Source organism: Trichomycterus rosablanca, chromosome 12, assembly GCF_030014385.1.
Source record: "Trichomycterus rosablanca isolate fTriRos1 chromosome 12, fTriRos1.hap1, whole genome shotgun sequence".
Classification (NCBI taxonomy): Eukaryota; Metazoa; Chordata; class Actinopteri; order Siluriformes; family Trichomycteridae; genus Trichomycterus; species Trichomycterus rosablanca.
In genome coordinates, this window is record NC_085999.1 from 4,560,353 (window position 1) to 4,582,533 (window position 22,181).

The window sequence follows — 22,181 nt, forward strand, 5'->3', positions numbered from 1 at the left end:
TGGCTTTATCCTTCAGATAAGATCATGTATTTATACAGAATTCAATGTGGCCATCCGCAGAAGATCTCAGGTCCTAATTAAATTAATCCATTTGTCCTTAACTTGGTGCCCTCAAAGTGACAATTCTGTCTGATGTGTGTGATTTAATCATGTTTAGGACTGTTCGAACAGACTAATAAAGGAGACTGAGAGAACAGAAGTTTGGTTAGAGTTGAATAATAGGGCTATACAGGTACATGAAGTACAAGTCAAAGCACAATTAAAATTATTGCTATGTTTATTGGCTGCTCCCGTATTTATTTATCATTCTGGTCTGCATCACAGACATATTTTTATTTATTTATTAGGATTTTAACGTCATGTTTTACGCTTTGGTTACATTCATGACAGAAACGGTAGTTACTCATTACACAAGGTTCATCAGTTCACAAGTTTAATGTCAAACACAGTCATGGACAATTGTGTATCTTCAATTTAACTCACTTGCACGTATTTGGACTGTGGGAGGAAACCAGAGCTCCCGGAGGAAACCCATGCAGACACGGTGAGAACATGCAAACTCCACACAGAAAGGAGCGTTTCTGGGACCTCCCTACCTGGGGATTGAACCCAGTTGTACTTTTTAAACACAGCTCTCCTTTGTTCTGGGTTTGGAACCGGGAGTGACAAGTGCACCTCTCAATGACTTGGCTGTTTTGGCTATCTCGCCCCCTCAGACATAGCCAGTCATGTCCTTGCAAGTATGTAATATTTTGAATTTGGGTATATTTAAAAAAAGTTTATGAAAGCATGTGGCACATTATTGATCATTTTTCTGAATTTTTAACTTCTGGTATCACCAGAGGTACCTTTGCTTTTACTCGGAGTTATGGTGTGTTTTCTTTGTGTGTGTGTTAGTTATTACTGAGGTATTAGTTCAGATAAGGATGTGATTAAATGCTTGAGCACATTTGATGCCACTTCATGTTCTTGCTCTTTCTCATATTCCCCTACTGCCTTCCTTCATCCAGATTCTGTTCTCTCAAGCACTCGCCCGCTTCTCATCCTGCCCGTCTTTTCTTTGGTTTCTTCTGTATTTCTATTTCTTTTTGTCTTTTCCGTCGGCCTCTTCTGTCCTTTTTCATCCTCAACGTGTTCGTCCCCCTTTTTCTCACTTCTTTTTCCCCTTTAGAAAATTGCAAACACATGCTTTGATCCCGTCCAGCCTCTGAGACTCTGGTGCCACTTTGATCTGTTTTGGTGTGGTGGTTGCGGGGGGTGGCAATCAGTGAAGAAGTCTCGGCGCTTTTGTTTGAAGATGAAGAGTGACTGTGGGAGAAGATGACCTGCAGAAGGGCGGGGTGTGAATGAAAAGACACTGCGGCGTGTGCGTGTTTGTACATGCGTGTGCAAGCGTTATGGACCTCTGTGTTTAGCTGAGTGTTCCTCCGAACAATGAGATCACATCGTTGGTTCCTCTTTGTGTTCGCCAAGGGCAAAGTTGATGGAGTTTCCATGAGAATGGACTTCAATTTATGCAGAAGTGAACTCTCCTTTTGTCTGATGACTTAGTTTGGGCATCTAGAAAACTTTTTATATCCAGTTCTTCTTAACCTGCAGTTATGCATAAACTTTTGAAGGCTGTAGGTCATTTTAGCAGGTAGTACTGATGTATCAAAGTTTGTAAATGTTGTATTGAAATAGAAAATATATTATATTATTATATTTTTAACACTTATTAAATGACCTTTACAGTTTGTCACTATGGAAAACAGTGTGCATCATGGATTCTTCTTGTATTAGATCTGCATTACTGTTTATTTCTCATATACAAAAGGGCGGCACCGTTACCTCACAGCAAGAAGGTCCTGGGTTCGATCCCCAGGTGGGATGGTCCGGGTCCTTTCTATGTGGAGTTTGCATATGTTCTCCCTGTGCCTCTGTGGGTTTACTTCAGGTGCTCCGGTTTCCTCCCACAGTCCAAAGACGTGCAAGTGACGTGAACTGGAGATACAAAATTGTCCATGACTGTGTTCGATATAACCTTGTGAACTGATGAGTCTTGTCTAACGAGTAACTACCGTTTCTGCCGTGGATGTAAGCGAAGGCAGTAAAGCATGACGTTAAAATCCTAATAAACAAACAATATGCTAAGTAGTGCAGTAGTGCTGATTGAACTATGGTTTAATTTAATTGTGTAATATAATTGTTTAATTGTTCTAACCTACTGTCTAAACATTAACGTTTAATCCTTGATGATGTTGCATTAATCAACTCTCATGGAAGTGATAGCTCAGTGGTTAAGACTAGTAATCAGCAGGTTGCCAGTTCAAGTCCCACCACCTCCAGGTTGCCACTGTTGAGCTTATGAGCAAGGCCCTTAACCTCAATTGCTTACATTGCATTCAGTCACAATTGTAAGTCATTTTGGATAAAAGCAACTGCAAAATGCTATAAATGTATATAAAACTCTTTAGTTGATTATATGTGATGCTATTCAAGTTGTTTAATTTGTAAAGAATGTATTGAAGCTTCCATGATTGCAGAATGTGTAGATACAATCAATGACACGATTGCAGAATGTGCAGTTTTGACATTGGCCTGGTTACGTTGCTACACATATGCAGGTTTTTGAATAACAAAAGAGATGTGCTCTTCTTAAGTAAACAAACTGCTTAGGTCTGATTTTAGCATTGATTGCAATGCAATAACAGATTTACCCCAATCTATAATGATAAAATGTGTTTTTACATAAGTATTTAAATGATCATATAAGATTACTGTGCATATAAATGTAGTCATTGTGACACTGCAAGCTTTTCTTCATGACTGCAATCAGAAACAGATTTATTTGTTTGTTTGCAGGTTGTCCACGATAATTGCATCAGACCTGATCCTGGTTCTGCATGAAGGCCAGATCGTGGAGCGAGGAAGGTTGGTGAATTTTTACGATCTGATACTGCGGTTAAGTTTAGTTAGGACCGTTTGTTTAGTTATAATTGTCTTTAAAGAAATGTGACCCTGCTTACTTCATGCTCAGTTGGGCTGAATCAAGAAAAGTGTGTGTGTACACGACCACACACTTGTATGCGTTTCCCCCTGGTTGGGGCTGTTTTGAGACGGGGTTCCAGATCACGCGGGGTGTGGGCTGCTCGGACATCCAGAGACCGTATCCTGTCTCTAAGAGAACGAGCACAGGCTCTGACAGCCCTGAGGTACAGGCTGCTGATCAATGGATAACACCAAAGTCACTACACGCTCACCCTCTCTTGCTAATGGCGTTTTTCACTGACTCCTGTTCTAACGCTCCACACACAGTTCTGTCCTTTCCTGCTCTTTGATATATGATTCGCTCCTCCAACTGGCACAGATTCTCATATACATTTACACTCGCACAGCTACAGGCTATAGGGATGTAACCCCACACTCTGCACATTCAGCTCTGACTGACAATGCGATGTAAACACACAGGCTTTTAAGCCACAGGGACTGAATATCGGAATACACACTCATTCATTTACCATCACACACACACAGGAAGTGCAGGGAAAGGTGAAGGGTTAATGCTTTTAGGAAAGAGCAGATAATTAAAACACCTTGTCCAGTCCTTTGGCCAAAAGGAACAGGTAGCTCTTCCAAAAAGACACTTCTTTAAAAAAAAGTAGTCTACACAGCCTATAGTAGTCTGTCCAAGAGTATTACACCTCCAGATTGAGCCTGTATCACCCTGCTTTTACTGCTGTGTGTTTTTAAGAGTCATTTCTTCCATCTCCAGCCATACATTGTTTGTTTCAGCTCTAAAATAAATCGCACCCTTATCAAATTTGACCTTAGACCCTCCTAGCTGGCTCTTGCTTTTAACCGATCTAATAGAAGAGGTGCTGGAGCTCGACCTTAGGTAGTCTGCACGTAATACAATTTTAAGCTTCTAACTGCTGACACATTTTTGGAGGTAACCGAGCCTCGCCTTGATCTGCAGCTATGTTAGAAATTATGTAACGTAATTCCTCCAGTCTCTGATCAATCATTGGTACCAGTGTTTTCCAGCATGTTAGAAACGTTCAGCCAGATGTCATGTCTGAACCCTGTTACAGTTGTGTGCTCAGTGATCAACAACAGTCACGGAAAGTACAAAAGAAAATAACCAGAGGATATAGAAAATCAAAAACTGTCAAAGCTTTCAACTTTCAAGCTTTTGAACTTCATATTACTTCAAAGTAGAAACAACGTCTTTGGTGTAATAGCAATGTAAGATCATTTTTAGGACATATAGGAAACAGCAGATCATAGAAAGCCTCTCCTCTGCTTTTAATCCACTTTGAAGAAGTTTTTGAGGTTAATACTAAGGGATAACATGTATCCTGATAATTTACTTCTGATAAGTTCGTTTTAATTTAAATGACTTATTTTAGAGTGTGATCATGCACAGTTGTAGCCTAGCTGTTAAGGTAAAGGTAAAATGTGATTCATCAGACCAGGCCACCTTCTTCCATTGCTCCATGGTCCAGTTCCGATGCTCACGGGCCCATTGTTTGCGCTTTCGGCGGTGGGCAGGGGTCAGCACGGGCACCCTGACTGGTCTATGGCTATGCAACTCCATACTCAACAAACTGTGATGCACTGTGCTGTGTATTCTGGCACCTTTCTATCAGAACCAGCATTAACTTCATCAATTTGAGCTACAGTAGCTCGTCTGTTGGATCGAACCACACGGGTCAGCCTTCACTCCCCACGGGCATCAATGAGTCTTGGCCGCCCATGACCCTGTCGCCGGTTTACCACTGTTCTGTTCTTGGACCACTTTTGATAGATACAGATAGCTGCAGTTTTGGAGATGCTCTGACCCAGTCGTCTAGCCATCACAATTTGGCCCTCGTCAAACTCGCTCAAACCCTCACGCTCGCCCATTTTTCCTGCTTCTAACATCAACTTTGAGGATAAAATGTTCACTTGCTGCCTAATATATCCCCCCCACTAACAGGTGCCGTGATGAAGAGATAATCAGTATTATTCACTTCACCTGTCAGTGGTCATAATGTTATGCCTGGTCGGTGTATACATCTAATTAAATAATAGAAAAAGGAACACTGTACATAAAAATAGAATAAACAAAACAACCATGACATAGACAGTACAGCATCAGACGAAGTGTGCAATGAAGATGTAAGATTATTACAAGTAAATAAGATGCACTTGTGTATTGACTGCATAAGGGAGAAATGTGGGAGCCACACATGTGATGTGCAGCATGTATGATCAGATCCATGTGTATTCTGTTAAAGCGGAGATGATGTTGTGATTCCGTGTTGATGTTGCAGACATGAGGAGCTGCTGACCATGCAGGGACTGTACACAGCCATGTGGCAAAAACAGCAACAGCAGCAGGATCCAGAACCACAAGAGAATACAGACGCCCAGAAACAAGAAGCTGAAGATTAAACACAGACGAGGTGAAACTGAAGAACTTGAAGGACTTGATATGTCCTGTAGTTTAGGTGATCTCAGGTCATGCCTGGAATAAGGACAATAAAGGAAGCTCATTTATAAACATGTACTGTTTAGCACATATCATGACAAGCTGTTACTTTATGGTTTACAATGTTATGACATGCTGTCTATTAATTCTTAGACGATCGCATATTTGTACTGTTGGGTGCTTTGACGTCTAAATTTTTAGATCACACTTTTATTTTTTCACCAAAAGAGTGCAGTCAGTATTGTCATGCACAAAGCAAAATGTTTTAAGAACATTTATTTTATTCTTGTTATGGGATTATTATACAGGTTTGAGATTATTCATCCAATTTCTTAACAATTGTTGCAACATATTGGCAAACGTAATTTTACAAATCAAAGCTTTATGTTAGAAAAGTTAGGATATTTTGTATAATGCTGCAAAACCAACAATCTGTGATTTGTTCATTCTCTTAAACCTTTATTTACCTGACAAACGTACAAAGAAATTTAATGACGTTTAATGTTATGACTGTAAATATTAAGAGATTTAGGTTTTGGTTCTTGCAATACACTCAAAAAACATGGGACAGGGCAAAATAAGAGTGAAAAGTTTAAAACGTTCCTCAGTAAGCAGGTGAATTGGCAACAGGTGATGGTATTATTGGATATAAAAGGTTTATTCACTGCAAGCAAAGCTGGGTTGTCGCTAACCACTTTGTGACAGTATTTGTGAGAGAATTAGCAGTAAGTTCAAAAGAACACAATATAAGGCAATACGTTAGCTCACATTTTAGTTTAAGGGAAAAATGGACGTCAAGTTAACCATGCAAAAAGGACCATCCAGGCTTTTTCAGTGAAAGGTGACTTGCATATGTGTGAACATATCTCTGTCCCAACTTTTTGAATGTGTTGCAGGCAGTAAATAATACATTTCTTTAAATTTAAAAATACAATGAAGTTGTTCAGTGAAAACATTGGAAATGGTTTGATCGAATGACCAAATCACAGATTCTTCTTTTTATGGCATTTTACAAAATGTCCCAACTCGATTAAGAAATGGAGCTTGTTGGGAAATCAAATTTGATTTACATGAGTAAAGCAGGCACAGGAAATGATCTTTTAAAAGTGCAGGTTGATCCCAGCTGCTTCAGCTCCCTGAGCTTTATACCAGTCAGTCAACACAAAACAGCCTTATTACAAAAAAGTGCCATGATATGTGTTCAGCAAACCAAGATCAATATGCAACTTGAGTTCACTTAACCAGATTTTACCACTGATTTAACCATTTAAAAAGCATAATGCACAAAACAACAGCTGAGATATAAACTCTCAGCTATAAATGCTTTGGAGCACAAACACATCTGCCAATAATAACCTTAAAGTTTGCAACAAATGTCAAGAAATAGGTTGAATAAGCTCTAAAGTGGTGCAATGGAATACGTGTTTGCCCAATAATCCAAACCTCATGAGTCTGAGCTTTAAACACCAGCACAAGCAGCTTATGTTTGAGGGTTAACACATTCTCCTGTGTTAATTATGTTTCTGGCATTAATGAGATTATGTGTTTGAAAACCAAGCTCAGAAAGATAAAATTGACTGGCTGTTTGTGTTTTATTCATTCATTCATTCATTCAGGGTGGCGGTGGGGCTGATTTATTGACATAAAGGCAGGAAACACCCCTCCAGTCCATCACAAGCGCACACACACTTACAATTTTTAATAGCTGACTGCATGTCTTTGGACTTGTGGAAGGAAACCCACTTTGACAAGGGGTGAACATGCAAACTCCACACAGATTCTCGGCCAGCCGGAGAATCAAACTCAGGCCCTTTTTGCTATGAGGCGACAGCGCAACCCATTTTACCACTATGCCGCCACTATACATCATGTGTCTAGATGTTTACAATTTCTAAGATCTATTTTATCTATTTTTTTAAATAGCTGTAAGTCAGCCAACTTGTTAATCTGAATTTGTTTGTGATATGTGAACAGTAGTTTAAGTATATTGTATGGCCAAAAGTTTCTGGACGCTGCTTCTAGTTATTGAGTTAAACACCTTTTGGGTGAATTATAATTGTTACTCAATTCACAAATCTTCTTGTGACTAAACGAACACACTCCAGTATCATCTGGAAAGCCTTTCAGAGGAAGCTTATGCTCACAGGCTTATGCTCAAGTGTCCACATACTTTTATCCATATGATGTTCTACAGAAGCTACAGAACTTTATTGTTTTTAAATACCAAAGAAGTGAAGAATTCATTGTTTCATGACTACATTCTTTTGTTTACTCTATTTGTAAGATTTTAGAGGAACATGCTGCTGCTGATGTAACTGCATTTTGCACCAATTTTGCATTGATTGTTCATAAAACACTCATGTTATATACAAATAAACATGTTATATACAAAAGTTAATTTATTTTGAGTATTTACATAAGAACACACTGATTTAACAACCAACAGAAACAATGACATCACAATTCTTCTGTTTAGCAGAACATGACATTTACAGAATGAACACATTTATGATCTTTACAAACACAGACTATATTAAAGTCAGTTCTAGTAAACTGTGTGTAGCTAACATGCGCTGAACATGGTTTACTGAGAGAAAGAGAGGTGTACGACTCAAATCTCACAACATTTTTCTATTATATAGAACAAGTAAAGGGTTTATCAGGAACTGTATGTTTCGAATTTGGCTTAAAGCATCTCACTTGCTTTCCATGCAATTAATATGTCAGAATTTAACGGGTACAGTAGCTCAGATGTGTGTACTGATGCTTGTAGTACAGTGGTACCTTGAAACTCAACGTCAATTGGTTCTGGGACTGGCATTGCTTTGAGTTTCAAGGTATTTTTTCCCATAAGGATGTTTGGGGAAACCTGTTAATGTGTTCCATGATCCTGTGGAACTGCATGTATTTTAGGCTAATGTAAAATAATTCTGTTGTTTTTGACACTTATACACTGAAAATAACACAAATATAATATAAAAACACTGAAATAAAAAGCTGATTATTACAATTTCTCAGAACCTCGAGCTGTAACACAAGTTTAAAAGTGAAACAGTGAGGAAAATCCAGATGAACACATACATGTGGAGCTTTCAGAGTGAATTTGATGGTTATTGTACACAAATGCAGATTCGTCTCATATTCACACTTTGATGACGTTTTATCGCACCGCTCAAGCCGAACGCTGTTCATTGTTAATTTGAAATTAAATAAATACATTTTTAAAAAACAAACTGAACACGTTGAGTTTAAGGGAAATATTGAGTTTAAGGGTACAAATTTCTTGACGAAGGGCGTTGAGTTTAAAAGATTTTGAGTTTAGGGGACATTGAGTTACAAGGTACCACTGTATTGAGATGCTAGTGTCACTTTTATAGTGTACTTATGTTTCTTTGGGAAAACAACAGCAGAATGTTGATTCTACATATAGACTTTTACCAGTGGGCACAATTGGACAATAATCTATCACATGTCTAGAGCAGAGTTTACAGGAATTAAGTTCATTTTAAAATCCTCATCAAGAGCAACATGTATGCGGACACCAGCTTTAGTCAATAATATTCATGAACATATATTAAGAGGCAACAACTCAAAGTTAAATAATATTACAGAACTTGCATTACAAATACTTTTGATTTAGCAGATTTAGAAAAAAAACTAAAACATGATAAAATTATGAAAACTTAAATTTGTACCTTTTCATGTTCTAATAATTTAAACACAGAAAAAATCAGTTGCAGAAATAATTGAAATCCCAGGACTGCCGTGAATGACATTTCCCGTACATGTTTTCTCTGTTTTTGCGTCATAAATGAAAAACTGAACTAAATGGGAAACACAGCTAAGCCATTACCGCAAGCGCTTAAGGGCCCTACTCCAGGGCAGTGACAACCCGGCAACGATCAGGCTTGAAGAAGTTTTGTTTGTTTGTTTATTAGGATTTTAATGTCATGTTTTACACTTTGGTTACATTCATGACAGGAACGGTAGTTACTCATAACACAAGATTCATCAGTTCACAAGGTTATTTTGAACACAGTCCTGGACAATTTAGAGTCTCCAATTCACCTCACTTGCATGTCTTTGGACTGTGGGAGGAAACCCATGTGGACATGGGGAGAACATGCAAACTCCACACAGAAAGGACCCGGACTGCCCCACCTGGGGATCGAACACAGGACCTTCTTGCTGTGAGGCGACTGCTACCGACTTAGCCACCGTGCTGCCCGCTTAAACAAGTAATCTTCAGATTACTAGTCCAGTGTGTTAAATGCTGATGTCTTTATCAGATTAAAAAAGAAACAGTATCAGCGTACACTTTATACGATCGCCTAAATAATCAGCTACCTGATGGAAGCAAATATTAATTATATTATTTGTGTGCAAAACAAAATTGTGTCTAACTTAAACCTGCATTTCCTGCGTCCTCCACTGCTACTAATCCACTCCTCTGTACTGACGTAGGTAAGAGAATTCAGAAAAAATTTACCTTACACAGGTTAGCAGGAAATCCTAACACATATAGAAAGTAGCCTTGCATAAGCCTGAGCCTGTCATAGGAATTATTGTCATGACTTGATCATGGCTATGCCTAGGGTGCTTAGGGGTGATGGAAAGGGAAACATAGATTCGTCCTGAAATGTTCAAGTAAGCATGAGGTGTGTGGTGGAGAAGCCTTCTCCAGATATGGCACAGGCATTGATGCACGCCGGAACATTCTAGCTGTAAACAGGTCCAAAAGCCCAGTGGCTGATGGTTAAACCCCAGCAAAAAAACATTGGAACGGTCTGTCCTGCTGTAAAGTGTAGAGTTGGGTTCAGAGTAAGCACATCATCCAGGTTATTTTTTATATCATGTATATTTCTGCTTTAATGTTTGTCCTCTTTTAGTTCCTTTTGTTTGTGCATAAGCCCATTTATGTTCATCCACATCTTTCCAGCTTTTTCACTGAATGGCCTGGATCCAGTGAATCGTACATGTTGAGTTTTATTCTTGTCCAGCCAGTTACTAAAGCAGCTGTCTGAATCTAGGATTAGAACCCATGAAGAAAAGCCCCAGTGAGCACTAAGATGACCGAAAAGCCATTGTCTCTAGTCTGACTGCTGGTTATAATGGAATGAATGAGCGCGAGACTGTAAGGCTGATGAAAGAGAGCGAGACTGTACTGAAAGAACACGAGTTCCTCTCAGTTTCTCTTGCCGTCGTGGGGCTTGCGTCTGCCATGGTGCCAAAGCGCTGTCGGCAGGTTTTGGCAACCCATGTACTCCTTTCTTATTTCAGCCTCGGTGAGAGGGGGTGTTCCGTTACACGGGGCTCCCGCCAGAGTCACGTTCAACAGGCTCGTCCCATCTTCTGCTAGTCGAGGTATAACAGCATTCTGGTAACCGATATAAGAAAACAAAAATGTTAGCATGTTATAATATTGGCGATATCATACATAATAGCATACACAATCCACTTTTTATTTTGTTATTTATTTTCATTAATCTCTGTATCTTAGTCAGTGTTGCAGCAGGTCTAGTTCCACCCGGAAACACAGGGTGCAGGGCAGGAATATCCATCACAGGGCTTCGGCCATTGACCATAACTAATACTCAATCCTTGATACTGGTATCATTATCAAATAAAATAATGGAGAATGGTTTTTATTGCATTGAACGTCTGTTTTTCACATACCTTACTGAGGTGGTCTGTGAGGCAGTGGGATGGATGCAGGGAGGCCCAGAACTGGGCTGTGTTTCCCCAGGGCAGGCTGTTGAGCAGCACCACCACATTGAGGTGTTTAAAAGAACTCTTAAGTCTCTTGGTGAGAACTCCAGTGTAGCTCTGTTCCACAAACAGCAGCACTCGACTGGCCCTGCAGCCTGCCAGGTCAGCCAGTAACTCCCCCACTGTGTAGCGCTCCTTCAGATCTGCCTACACAAACAGAGCAAAATCTTTAACAGTGAACGCTCTTTTTCTTCCCCTTTTTCTTGCAGCTGATCCCATATATCAGAGTCACCACAGTGGATCTGGTCTGGATAGCAGATTCGGCAGTTTTTACATCGGATGCCCTTCTTGACACAACCTCCTATTTTTATCCAGGCTTGGGACCAGCACTGTGAGTGCACTGACAGTTGCACCTCCCAATGGCTAGGCTGTTTCAGCCATCCCACTTTGGACATTAGTCAATCGTATTATTGAAGATGCCAGATTGGTTGATAGCACTGCTGCAGTTTTGAGCCCAGATCTTAGCAGTAGTGGGATAGCGTACTTTACCGCTGCTCCACCCAAGTTCATACAGTGTACACTCTATATGGCATTTATTAATTTATTCATCTACCATGTTGAGTTCATTCTGGTTCTTTTTGTACATTTTATGGCCACTAAAAGTACTAACCAATCACTAAACCACAAGGGACCATGCACTAATGACTAGCACTCATGCATTACCCAACATAACACTTCAACTTATATTTTCTAATTCAACACACAAAATGTATCTGACTGTCATTTCTTTGTATGTGTGTGTACCTGCCTCCTCGCCATTTATGTTGGGCAGTTGTAGCCTAGCAGTTAAAGTACTGGACTAGTAATTAAAAAAAAAGAAGCCCCATCAATTCCAGGCTGCCACTGTTGACCCATTGAGCAGGGCCCTTAACCCTCAATTGCTTAAGACTGTTTATTGTAAGTCGCTTTGGATAAAAGCGTCTGCTTAGTGCTTAAAATGTAAATGTTGTATATGCAGTGATTGTCCTGCTGCAATAGGTTTTTCCTCTGTTCAGACGCTTATCCGTTGTTCAGAAGCTTTTACTATTATTTGGTCTTATCTCTTTCCAGTATGTAGCATTTACTTTTGATTGACTATCCACTGTGTTGACTAAGCGACATCAAAAAAGTAATATATTCTAACATGATACAAAGTCCATACACATCTTAAGCTTGTACAGTTTAAACCAGCGCTATTTAATTAGCTACCTGGGAGCCAGATCTACTTCTTTAGTAAATGCTAACTAATAAAATCATACATACAGTTATAATTAGTCTGCATAAATATATACCAGTACTTAAATGTGGACTAAGCCTTTCTCTGATAGTCATGAGACTTTTCAGTGAGGACTTTATTGACACCTACAGACTGGTTGCATGTAGTGGCGTGTTTATGGTAAAACGTTGGTAATGCAAAATAATTAATAAGTACGAGGGATCTTCAAAAAGTTTCCACACTTTTATATTTTGGTTGGAAGCGGTGAGGGTGGGAGGAGGAGTAATCGGTTGTGTATGAGGGACTGAAAGAGCTTATAGTCCATCTGATTGGATTTAGCGCCATCTGATTTCCACCTTTTTGGACGCTCAAAGAAGCTTTAAGTGGAAGAAGATTTTCACATGATGATGTGAAAGCAGCGGTGCATTAGTGGCTACACACTCAACCAAAAACATTATTTGCTGACGCAGGGAAAAATGCATCAGAAAGACTATGTAAAAAAGTGATTTTTGTCATTCTTAATAAATAGAGTTTTTGAAGAACCCTTGTAAATAACTAATAAATCACTGACTAATTGAAACTACACACCATTAACAGAGAAAATAAAGGAATATTATGAGACAGAAGGTAAGGATTTATGGTATGACGAGTTTTTGAGTGGCATTTAAAAAAAACATTTCCTGTTGTCCAGTCCACTGTGTGCTTTTGTTCAAAGAACTATGACTTGGCTTGAGTAGAATTTCTATTTGGTTTGGGGGGCAACTATCCATATGGAAGCTCTTAAAAGTTGAAAGAAGCTGCTTTTTCATAGGCAGCTGACGAGTCTGTGGTCCTGAGCCTGTGTGGTCCAGGTTTCTCAAGTCCCCCCTTTGACACTGCCATCCCTGTCTGGAGATCGGGTTGTTGCTTTTGTCCCTGGAGAGTCTGTGCCTATTGTTACAGAAGGGAGGGCTTTAGGACAAAGTCTGGACCTTTTCGTCTGCCCAGCTCTGAGCATAAGGCCTGGATTACTGAGCACCTTTAACACGGGATGGTGGGATTTCACTGAGGTCAAATTAATGTGCTTTGTAAAGGGAATATAATTAAATGTCTTCTTGCTCTGAAAATAGATTATTAATAATAAATGAAAGATTGGTTTAACTGACAAATCTATTGTGCTTTGAGATGAGAGTACGGCTCTATGTGCTTTAATAAGCTTTTAGGCTTAATGTAATACTCAGTGACATCTAATATAATTTAATCTTTTATATTGAAGCTTTAAGATCTCTGAGGAAGAAGACTTTACTTCCGTGTCATTTGTATGTGGCTCTGGCATTAGATGTTTTTTTTTTTTTTTTTTTTTTTGCAGTGTTTTACAATCCAATGTTCCAAAACCACGCCTAGGTATGAGGGCGAAAAGATAAGCTCCCAAACACCAAAGAGCAAGAACACTGGAGTTTTGTTTCAAGTCAATAAAGGGTACACTGAGATGAGAGAGGGCAAGAAAGGTTTTTTTTAACCCACTTCTGTCACTAAATGGCTTTTTTGTTGTCTTTGATTCTGCAACCGGCACTTTGAAGTGAAGGGCCGTTCTGATTTATTGAGGGGGGCATTTCATTTATTCACGAGAAGATAAGGGACTCTTGCATTCCAGAGGTCTGCCTAAGCTTGTGGATGTTCTGCTATAGCACCGTCGTACACAGAGAGCAGCGGTTTATGTGATCAGGTTGTAAAAACTCACAATGCCGTTGTCGTTGCGGTCCCACAGCAGCATGGTTCCGTCGTTGCGTGTCGGGCTGTTCAGGTAGAGGACGAGTGTGTCTGCGCAGTGCTGTTTGCGGCAGATGTAGGAGATGTGGTTTCTGATCACCTCCTTTTCAGTAGCTGGGTACATTCCCTCTGCCTCTTTAGCTATAAGATAAATTAACATTATAAAATTGCATTTGATTCAGTTATCAGGGTAAATGAGGGTTTGTGGCTGTGCTGGGAGGAACTAGAATGCCATAATCACTAACTAATAGGTGAATTGGCTGCACTAAATTGCTTCTAGGTGTAAGTGTGGGAATGTGTGTGGCTCTTGAACAGACTGGCACCCTGTCCAGGGTGTGTGTTGCACCGGACCCACCATGATCCAAACCAGAATAAAGTGATTAGTTAAAATTAATATTATTTTTCTGTGTTCACTTCGGTTCTCCAGTTTTCTATTTTATTTATGCATTTAGCGTAGTCAATTTGTCTTTGCTGGGGGATCCCCGATTGCAGTCGAGGTGGGTATATTGCTGCTCACGCCTCCTGCGACCCGCACGCAGCCCTTAGCAGAACCCTTTTTCACCTATGCACTCTGTACAGGTGTCTCTCTATCTGCTAATCATGGTCCTTACACAGCGTTTGAAGACCCCACACACAAAGTCCGGTCATCCCGCCCTAGCAAAAACGTGTCTGCTGACCGTTAGATGGCGCCCATTTCAGAATCTCGACACTAATGTGCTAGCGGAATATCCCACTGAGCCACCTGGGCGCCGTCAGTGCTGTTTTATTAACAACAATGAAACAAGATTTAAACAATGTACCATGTTGTGTATTCTAAAAATACACAAAAAATGTGATGATGTGATGATGATCATCTTCAATAGTCAAGAAACAAAAACATTCAACAGTCTTTAGTTTGTGCATTTAATTTGTTAAATTTCTTTAATGAATATAAAAAGAGGACAAAACTTACGACCATGTATGCACTATGGCTATATTTCCTATAGAGTACACTGTTAAAGTGTAAATATGAATATTTCCACAACTAGTGCACAATACAGGACATAGAACCAATAGTGAATTTGTCCACTACAAGCGTCCTCCTGTATTGTTTTATGATCTGCACTGTTACTGCTTTTAATTGAGTAGAAACTTTGCTGTAACACGAAGAATTAGAATTGTTTTTCCACTCTAATGTTGTCTTGTGGTAAAATTCATCTTTTTGGAATTTGGTTTGTACATAACATTAAATTAAGTACAAATTAAGTTCTCACCTGCTACCTGTCCATTTCCTGCAAAGAAAGTTTTGATGTGATCCTTATGGAAGCCGTTGTTCATCAGCATCTGGTAGAAATGCAAAAGATTCTGCACATGACGCTGGTATGTGATCTGTTCCTGCCAGCCTCCTGGACATCAAAGGTAAACAGGAGGATTAGGGGTCAGGTAGTGCACCCTCACTGAGAAGATGCTCAACCTCACATGAGTAAAAAAGATTCAGATAAGAAAATCATATTCTATTGTCCTTGTATGCATTATAGTAATGATTCTACACTCACTGAGAAACAAAGACATTAAGTCGTAATAAACATTCATTTCTGTCTAACCTGAGAGTAGGACTGCATGGTCACAGGTCTGGTAGAGGCGGCAGGAGAGATGTGTGGCAAGGGGCTGTTGGTGGCATCGTCGGGTGTTTTTATTGAGTTCACAGCTGGAAATGGGCACACTGGGACTAGTGAGGGGCAAAGGCTGCGGGCATTTGGCAAACTCTGGAAGATCTGTCACAGAAGTAACAACAAGCACATTTTATTAATTAATACTTTTTTTTTTAAACATTCATAAATAAAATTTTACATGGTGCAGTAACATGGGTCATGATGGTTGTATCCTTATATCTGCTCACCGCATATAATTCATTTAATGTCATTTGATTTATATACAGTACTTGTTAGCAATGAGTGTGACCTAAAAATCATATGGAAGGCAATATGGTGTATATTATACAAATTGTATGTCGGTGGTCATGGTTTTTAAATGAACGTCCAACAATCTTATGGTATATACTGTACATATACTGTATGTGTATGCACACAAATATATGTATGTATGTGACGTATGTGACAAAATGGGAACATAAACTTTAAAGCCTGTCATTTAAAAGTCGTTCTGCATGATTCTACTTGATTTCAGACAGTAATTTGATTGGTATATTTTTATATATACTTACATCTATTATCAGATGCATTAAGATGTAGTAATAGAGTTACAGTACAGAATTTTGGGTCACACTGCCATGTGACACGGGCCGCAAACTGTCCAACACCTACAGGCTGAAAAACCCTAATTTATTCAATAATGTGTTTTTTCTATTCCATTTTCATGTATTACTGTTTGTTTGTCTTGGTCAGGAACACTGAGGGTCCGGTTTTTCCAGAAACAGTGGGCACAACGCAGTAACCTACCCAGGCAGGACACCAATACATCACAGGCCACTGGCCACCCCAGCTCCCCATCCCACACACACACACACACACTGGACATAACTAGTCATGTCTGTGTGTAAATGCTTTACCAGCTGCTGGGTATTCAAACCCTGTATGCCAGTGGTAATGGGCTAGGGCTATTTACTGCTGTACCACCTGAGCACCTGTATCTACCTTTTATTACCATTTGTACACTTATTTGTCACAGTCGTACGGCATTAGGCAGCAGATAGCTGTTCTTTGTGATGTTGATATCCACCACTATGACCGTAATTTACATTATTAACAATACACGCTTGCAGCTTACTGGTGAGCTCTAACCGGACACAGACTGCAGACTCCAGAATAGAGAAGTTTGGCATGGATCTGATAACATTTGCCTCTCTGTCCTTCACTTACCTACGCATCGTAGGCGCTGAGTTCGGTTGCTGTCTTTTACTCCCACCACACGGGGCAGAAAGTGAATTTCACAGAGGCCGCTGCTGCGCTCTACATGGCTCAATCTGGACACAGCACTCTTACGAACCCGCGCGCGAGCCATCGAGCGGTCACTGCGGCTCCTCCTCCGCTTCAGCTGGTTCTGGCAGCGAGTTTTTAGAGCCAGCGTCATGCACTCCTCTCCTGAAAGGTATTCAGTTCATTTTATGTGATGAAATGAAAAGGCTCAGATATGTCAAGTACAAAACAGTAATAAATCCATCAAGTTACTGCTGCTGCCTGGACACTTTTGTACATTTGAATACAGAAATATACTTACACTTGTAAGGAACAGGTCATGGTAAGTTAAGGATTTTATTCATGCATAATCCTTAATGCAGCTATTCATTTTTTGTGTGTGACTAAATGATTAAAACAAAGAAAATCTGCTTGGTCAAAAAATATACATACAGCAAGTTATATTATTAACTGGTTGTATCGAAGGTCCTATAATATTATTAACTTTGTTGCAGGGCTTCCTACTTTTTCATTAGTGATTCTTATTGACAGGGCAGGGCAGCCGTTGCCTAGCAGTTCAGGTGCTGGACTAGTAATCGAAAGGTCGTTGATTCAAGCCTCACCAGTGCCAGGTCGCCACTGTTGGGCCCTTGAGCAAGGTCCTTAACCCTCAATTGCTTAGACAATATACCGTCACAGTTCTGTAAGTCGCTTTGGATAAAAGCGTCTGCTAAATGCCTAAAATTTAAATGTATTGACTAGAACTGGTGACTTCTCTGTGCCCATATAAAAAATTGTAAGTTGCTTTGGATAAAAGCGTCTGCTAAATGCCGCAAATGTAAAGGTAAATGCAATGGTGCCCTATTTATAGTGTATATCCATCTTCAACCTTGTCTCAGTCTGTCAATTTGGTACAGGCAGAGATCTTAATCCACACAGCACCACAATGATAAGAGCCAATCAGAAACTAGTATAATTCAACCATGGGTAATTTCAGAGATCTACTAAAATGACCCTTGAACTGTAATGTTTCATTGGTTTACTGAAGCCGTATTGTCATCAAATGCCCTAATGTATCTTATTCTCTGTTTGCAGCCATGTATGGACCTGGGAACATTTTAGATGTGGTCAAACAAACCTCAATTTTTTCCCATTTCCCGCATCTTTAGATTACGTTGTCTAGCTTGGACTAAAACACCCAAAAACATTACCAGCCTGCTTTCTCTCTTCAAGTCCCTGGACTGAAGCCACTTCCTTTACCTTCATCATCTCTGGCATACTTAGTAATTATTACACTTCCACAGACTGCTTTAATTCTGTAGATCGTAAGCAAAGACAGGGTTTGGTCTGTTTATTATTGTAATAAATTACTTGTTTGCTGCAAAATCAGAATAGTAAAACAAAACATGCTCATAATAATAAGAGCAACCTTTACCGTTCCTCAAATACCAACATACAGTATGTTCTTAGAATTATGCTTAGCATCAAGGATCACATCACTAACAAGGGTCAATTTACTCTAAAGAAGATAATTGGCAGCTAGGTGGTGCAACTATCACCCCCCCCCCCCCTATTTTTGCATAGCCTAAACCTTTGGAGTAAAGTGTGCTTCTGTACACCTTACAGAGCACACACACTCACTGGCCATTTTAAAACTTACAAATTAAGGGATTTTTACGTCTTTATGACGTAAAACATCTTTTTAAAAGCTTAATAGTTGTGTACAGCTGATGGTTCAACATGCATAGATTAATGTACAGTAAAAATCAGGGGAAAAAAAGAAAAATCAATAATGAATGGTAAATGCTAAGTTATATATTATAAATGTTAAGATTTAAGAATGTCATATATAATATATTAATGTTATATATAAGAATTGGAAAAGTGTTTTCCCATTGTTTGTTGTAAGAAGTCATTTTCAGATCCTTGCTTTATACTATTATGAAACAAAGGTGTTTTTGGGCAGCAAAATGTCATCATTGTTAAAAACACTTTTACTTTTGACACCTTTATTTTAAGTGTTGGTGTTTGTTGCTATTATGAAAATAATAATATCATTATGAGGATGCGAACTTAATGATTATTTTCCCTTAAAAAATTCAACCTTCACTTTTAAATTATATCAACAATAATTTTACAATATTTGTGGGGTGGCACGGTGGCCTCACAGCAAGAAGGTCCTGGGTTTTATCTCCAGGTGGAGCGATCCGGGTCCTTTCTGTGTGGAGTTTGCATGTTCTCCCCGTGTATGTGTGGGTTTCCTCCGGGTGCTCCGGTTTCCTCCCACAGTCCAAAAAACATGCAAGTCAGGTAAACTGGAGATACTACATTGCCCATGACTGTGTTTGATATTGAACTTGTGAACTGATTAATCTTGTGTAACGAGTGGCTGCCGTTCCTGTCATGAATGTAACCAAAGTGTAAAACATGACATTAAAATCCTAATAAATAAATAAACAATATTTGTGATGCTATAGAATCGGTTTCTGTTGCTGCCAGGTTGATTTTTTTTCTTTCTTTCAATGATTTGTGGATCAACATTGCAAAATTTTAAATAACCGTTTAAAACAATGTATAAATGTGCGCTTAAGAGCTCACTCACCTAAATAAATGCCCTCCATGTGGGCACACTTCTTTTTGGTCACAGTAAAATCCACGTAGAAGAGGAGCACAGGGTGACCGAAGCTCTCACCCGGACTCGGGTCCAGCACCAGCACGGCGTCGTGCGCGTTGGCACCGGGGTACTTCTCTCTCTCCAGCCCGCTTTCTCCCAAGTACCCGACTTTTTCAGCGGGGTAAGAGTCCGGCAGGATGACCAACACTTTACCCGTGCTGGGATCGGATGAGTACACGGCTACACCGCTCGGGTGCATGTGCGCAAACCTGCGACACTCGCTCTCCGGCAGAGCCACCCTGCGGCACAGGTGCACCTTCAGGTACTGAAACCCAGCCTTCACCCAGCGCTCCAGCCGAGCCGGGACCCCGGGATGCCCCCCCACCAACAGCACCAGCAGCACAGCCGAGACGAACTTCATGCTTCCGAGCCGTAAAGGCGGAGATCCCAGTGCGTTTGTGCTGCTTTAGATCAGAACAGATGCAGATCGAATCTTTAAAGTTGCTCTCGGCGGGACAGTGACGGTGTGATCAGGTGGGGAAGATTCGATCCTCCTTTATGAGACAGGACATTAAAAAGGGTCCGGGCAGCAGCATCCAGCTGAAAGTGAACTGCAACACTAACTCCATCCCACAGGCGATTACATGCCGGTAAAACAGGGGAAGGAGGGGGTGAAGGAGGGGGCAGGGGGGCATTGTTGATGGTCATCCCACCTGTCACTCAGATGCCATCACTTCAAGTGGCCAACAGTATCAGAGTTATGGAATATTATAGATAGCTTCTATGATAGTACTGTAGTTTAATAAACTCAGTTGTATAGCGGTAAAGGTACTGGAATCAAAAGGTCGCTGGTTCAAGCCCCACCACTGCCAGGTTGCTGCTGTTGGGCCCTTGAGCAAGGCCCTTAACCCTCAGACTAATTTCTCAGACTGTATACTGTCACACTACTGTAAGTCGCTTTGGAAAAAGGCGTCTGCCTTAAATGTAAACTGTGTCAACTTTTTTCCAATTTTGATGATAAATGCAGAATTAGGGGGCCATGCCTCAAAGTACAATTTACATTCATGGCATTTATGACGACTTACAGTTATGATCGAATACCATGAAACCATTTAAGTGTTAAGGGCCTTACTCAGGGACCCAACAGTAACAACCCTGCTGATTACTAGTCAATTACCTTAACCACCAGCTACCACTGCCCTATAAGTAATCATAGACATCATAGAACTTTTTACACAATCACAATAACAATGTTCTGTCTCTGTTTCTGTGTGTTTACTTTTTCACCCAGCATATTTTCAGAAAACTAACAAAAATCATTAAATAAATGTAAGTACGTAATAACATGGTGCAATAATGTCAACATGGACCAAAATCACTTTGTAGTGGCATCTACAGTTTATCAGTACATATACACTCAAATATCATATCAATGTTGAATGGTATGTGAAATGTTGGTCCCTTTTGACAGTATGGTGTCAGTCGTGTGCTGCCCGGACACGGGCGTTTCACTGACTGTTACCAGCAGGTGGCGCACTAACTGTATTTATTTACCAGCGTTGCTTAGTAAGTCTTAATACAGTAGCCACTAAATAACATTATAAAATCCTTCCACCCATGAATACATTGTTTTACTCAATTATTAAGGTAGTTATGTGAAATCTTAGTTATTCATCTGTAATAAGTATTTATTTATTGGGATTTTAACGTCATGTTTTACACTTTGGTTACATTCATGCAAGAACAGGTAGTTACTCATTATACAAGATTCATCAGTTCACAAGTTTAATATCAAACACAGTCATGGACAATTTTCTATCTCCAATTCACCTCACTTGCTCTTCTTTGTACTGTGGGAGGAAACCCACGCAGACAGGGGGAGAACATGCAAACTCCACACAGAAAGGACCCGGACTGCTCCACCTGGGGATCGAACCCATGACCTTCTTGCTGTGAGGCGACAGTGCTACCGCCCTATCTGTAATCATTAATTAAGTTTTTCGCTAATAATGTGGCATTGAGTGAGGAATTACTTTATTATGACAACAATAGTACTGCAGTGGCAACCTGGCAGTGGTGGGGCTTGAACCAGTGACCTTTCGACTACTAGTCCAGTACCTTAACCACTAGGCTACAACTGCCCTATTATTTAGTGTTACTAGCAATAATATAATAATAAGTGATAGTAATTATTATTCAATTCTAACAATACTTAAAACAATTATAAATACAACAGTGATTTTATTGTAGACTAAACAGATATTTTACTAAATTGCTAAAAATATTCGCTTAAAATATTATAGTGGCGCACATAATCATGGGTCCTGGGGACCTAGGATTGGTTCTGGTCTTACTTTAATATATCTGAGGGTGCGGCATGGTGGCTGGGTGGGTAGCACTGTCGCCTCACAGCGAGAAGGTCCGAGGGTGGAGTGGTCTGGGCCCTTTCTGTGTGGAGTTTGCATGTTCTCCCCATGTCTGCATGGGTTTCCTCCGGGAGCTCCG

General features: G+C 40.0%; 2 protein-coding genes across 2 annotated transcripts in view; one reads left to right on the forward strand and one right to left on the reverse strand.

Moving 5' to 3' along the window:
• The window catches only part of abcb6b (ATP-binding cassette, sub-family B (MDR/TAP), member 6b), a 41,352-nt gene extending 35,934 nt beyond the window's left edge, over positions 1-5,418 (forward strand). The window contains exons 17-18 of the mRNA XM_063006325.1: positions 2,845-2,913; positions 5,298-5,418. Of these exons, the coding sequence (XP_062862395.1) occupies positions 2,845-2,913; positions 5,298-5,418 (190 nt within the window). The remainder of the gene's footprint in view (positions 1-2,844; positions 2,914-5,297) is intronic.
• Positions 5,419-9,770: 4,352 nt separating this feature from the next.
• si:ch211-67e16.11 (uncharacterized) lies at positions 9,771-20,097 on the reverse strand. The gene is made up of 7 exons (XM_063006652.1): positions 19,665-20,097; positions 17,027-17,248; positions 15,752-15,922; positions 15,422-15,553; positions 14,140-14,309; positions 11,132-11,371; positions 9,771-10,832 (listed from the first exon to the last, which is right to left on the reverse strand). The coding sequence occupies exons 1-7, from the start codon at positions 20,095-20,097 to the stop codon at positions 10,641-10,643; spliced, it is 1,560 nt and encodes a 519-aa protein (XP_062862722.1). The 3' UTR covers positions 9,771-10,640.
• Positions 20,098-22,181: the final 2,084 nt, after the last annotated feature.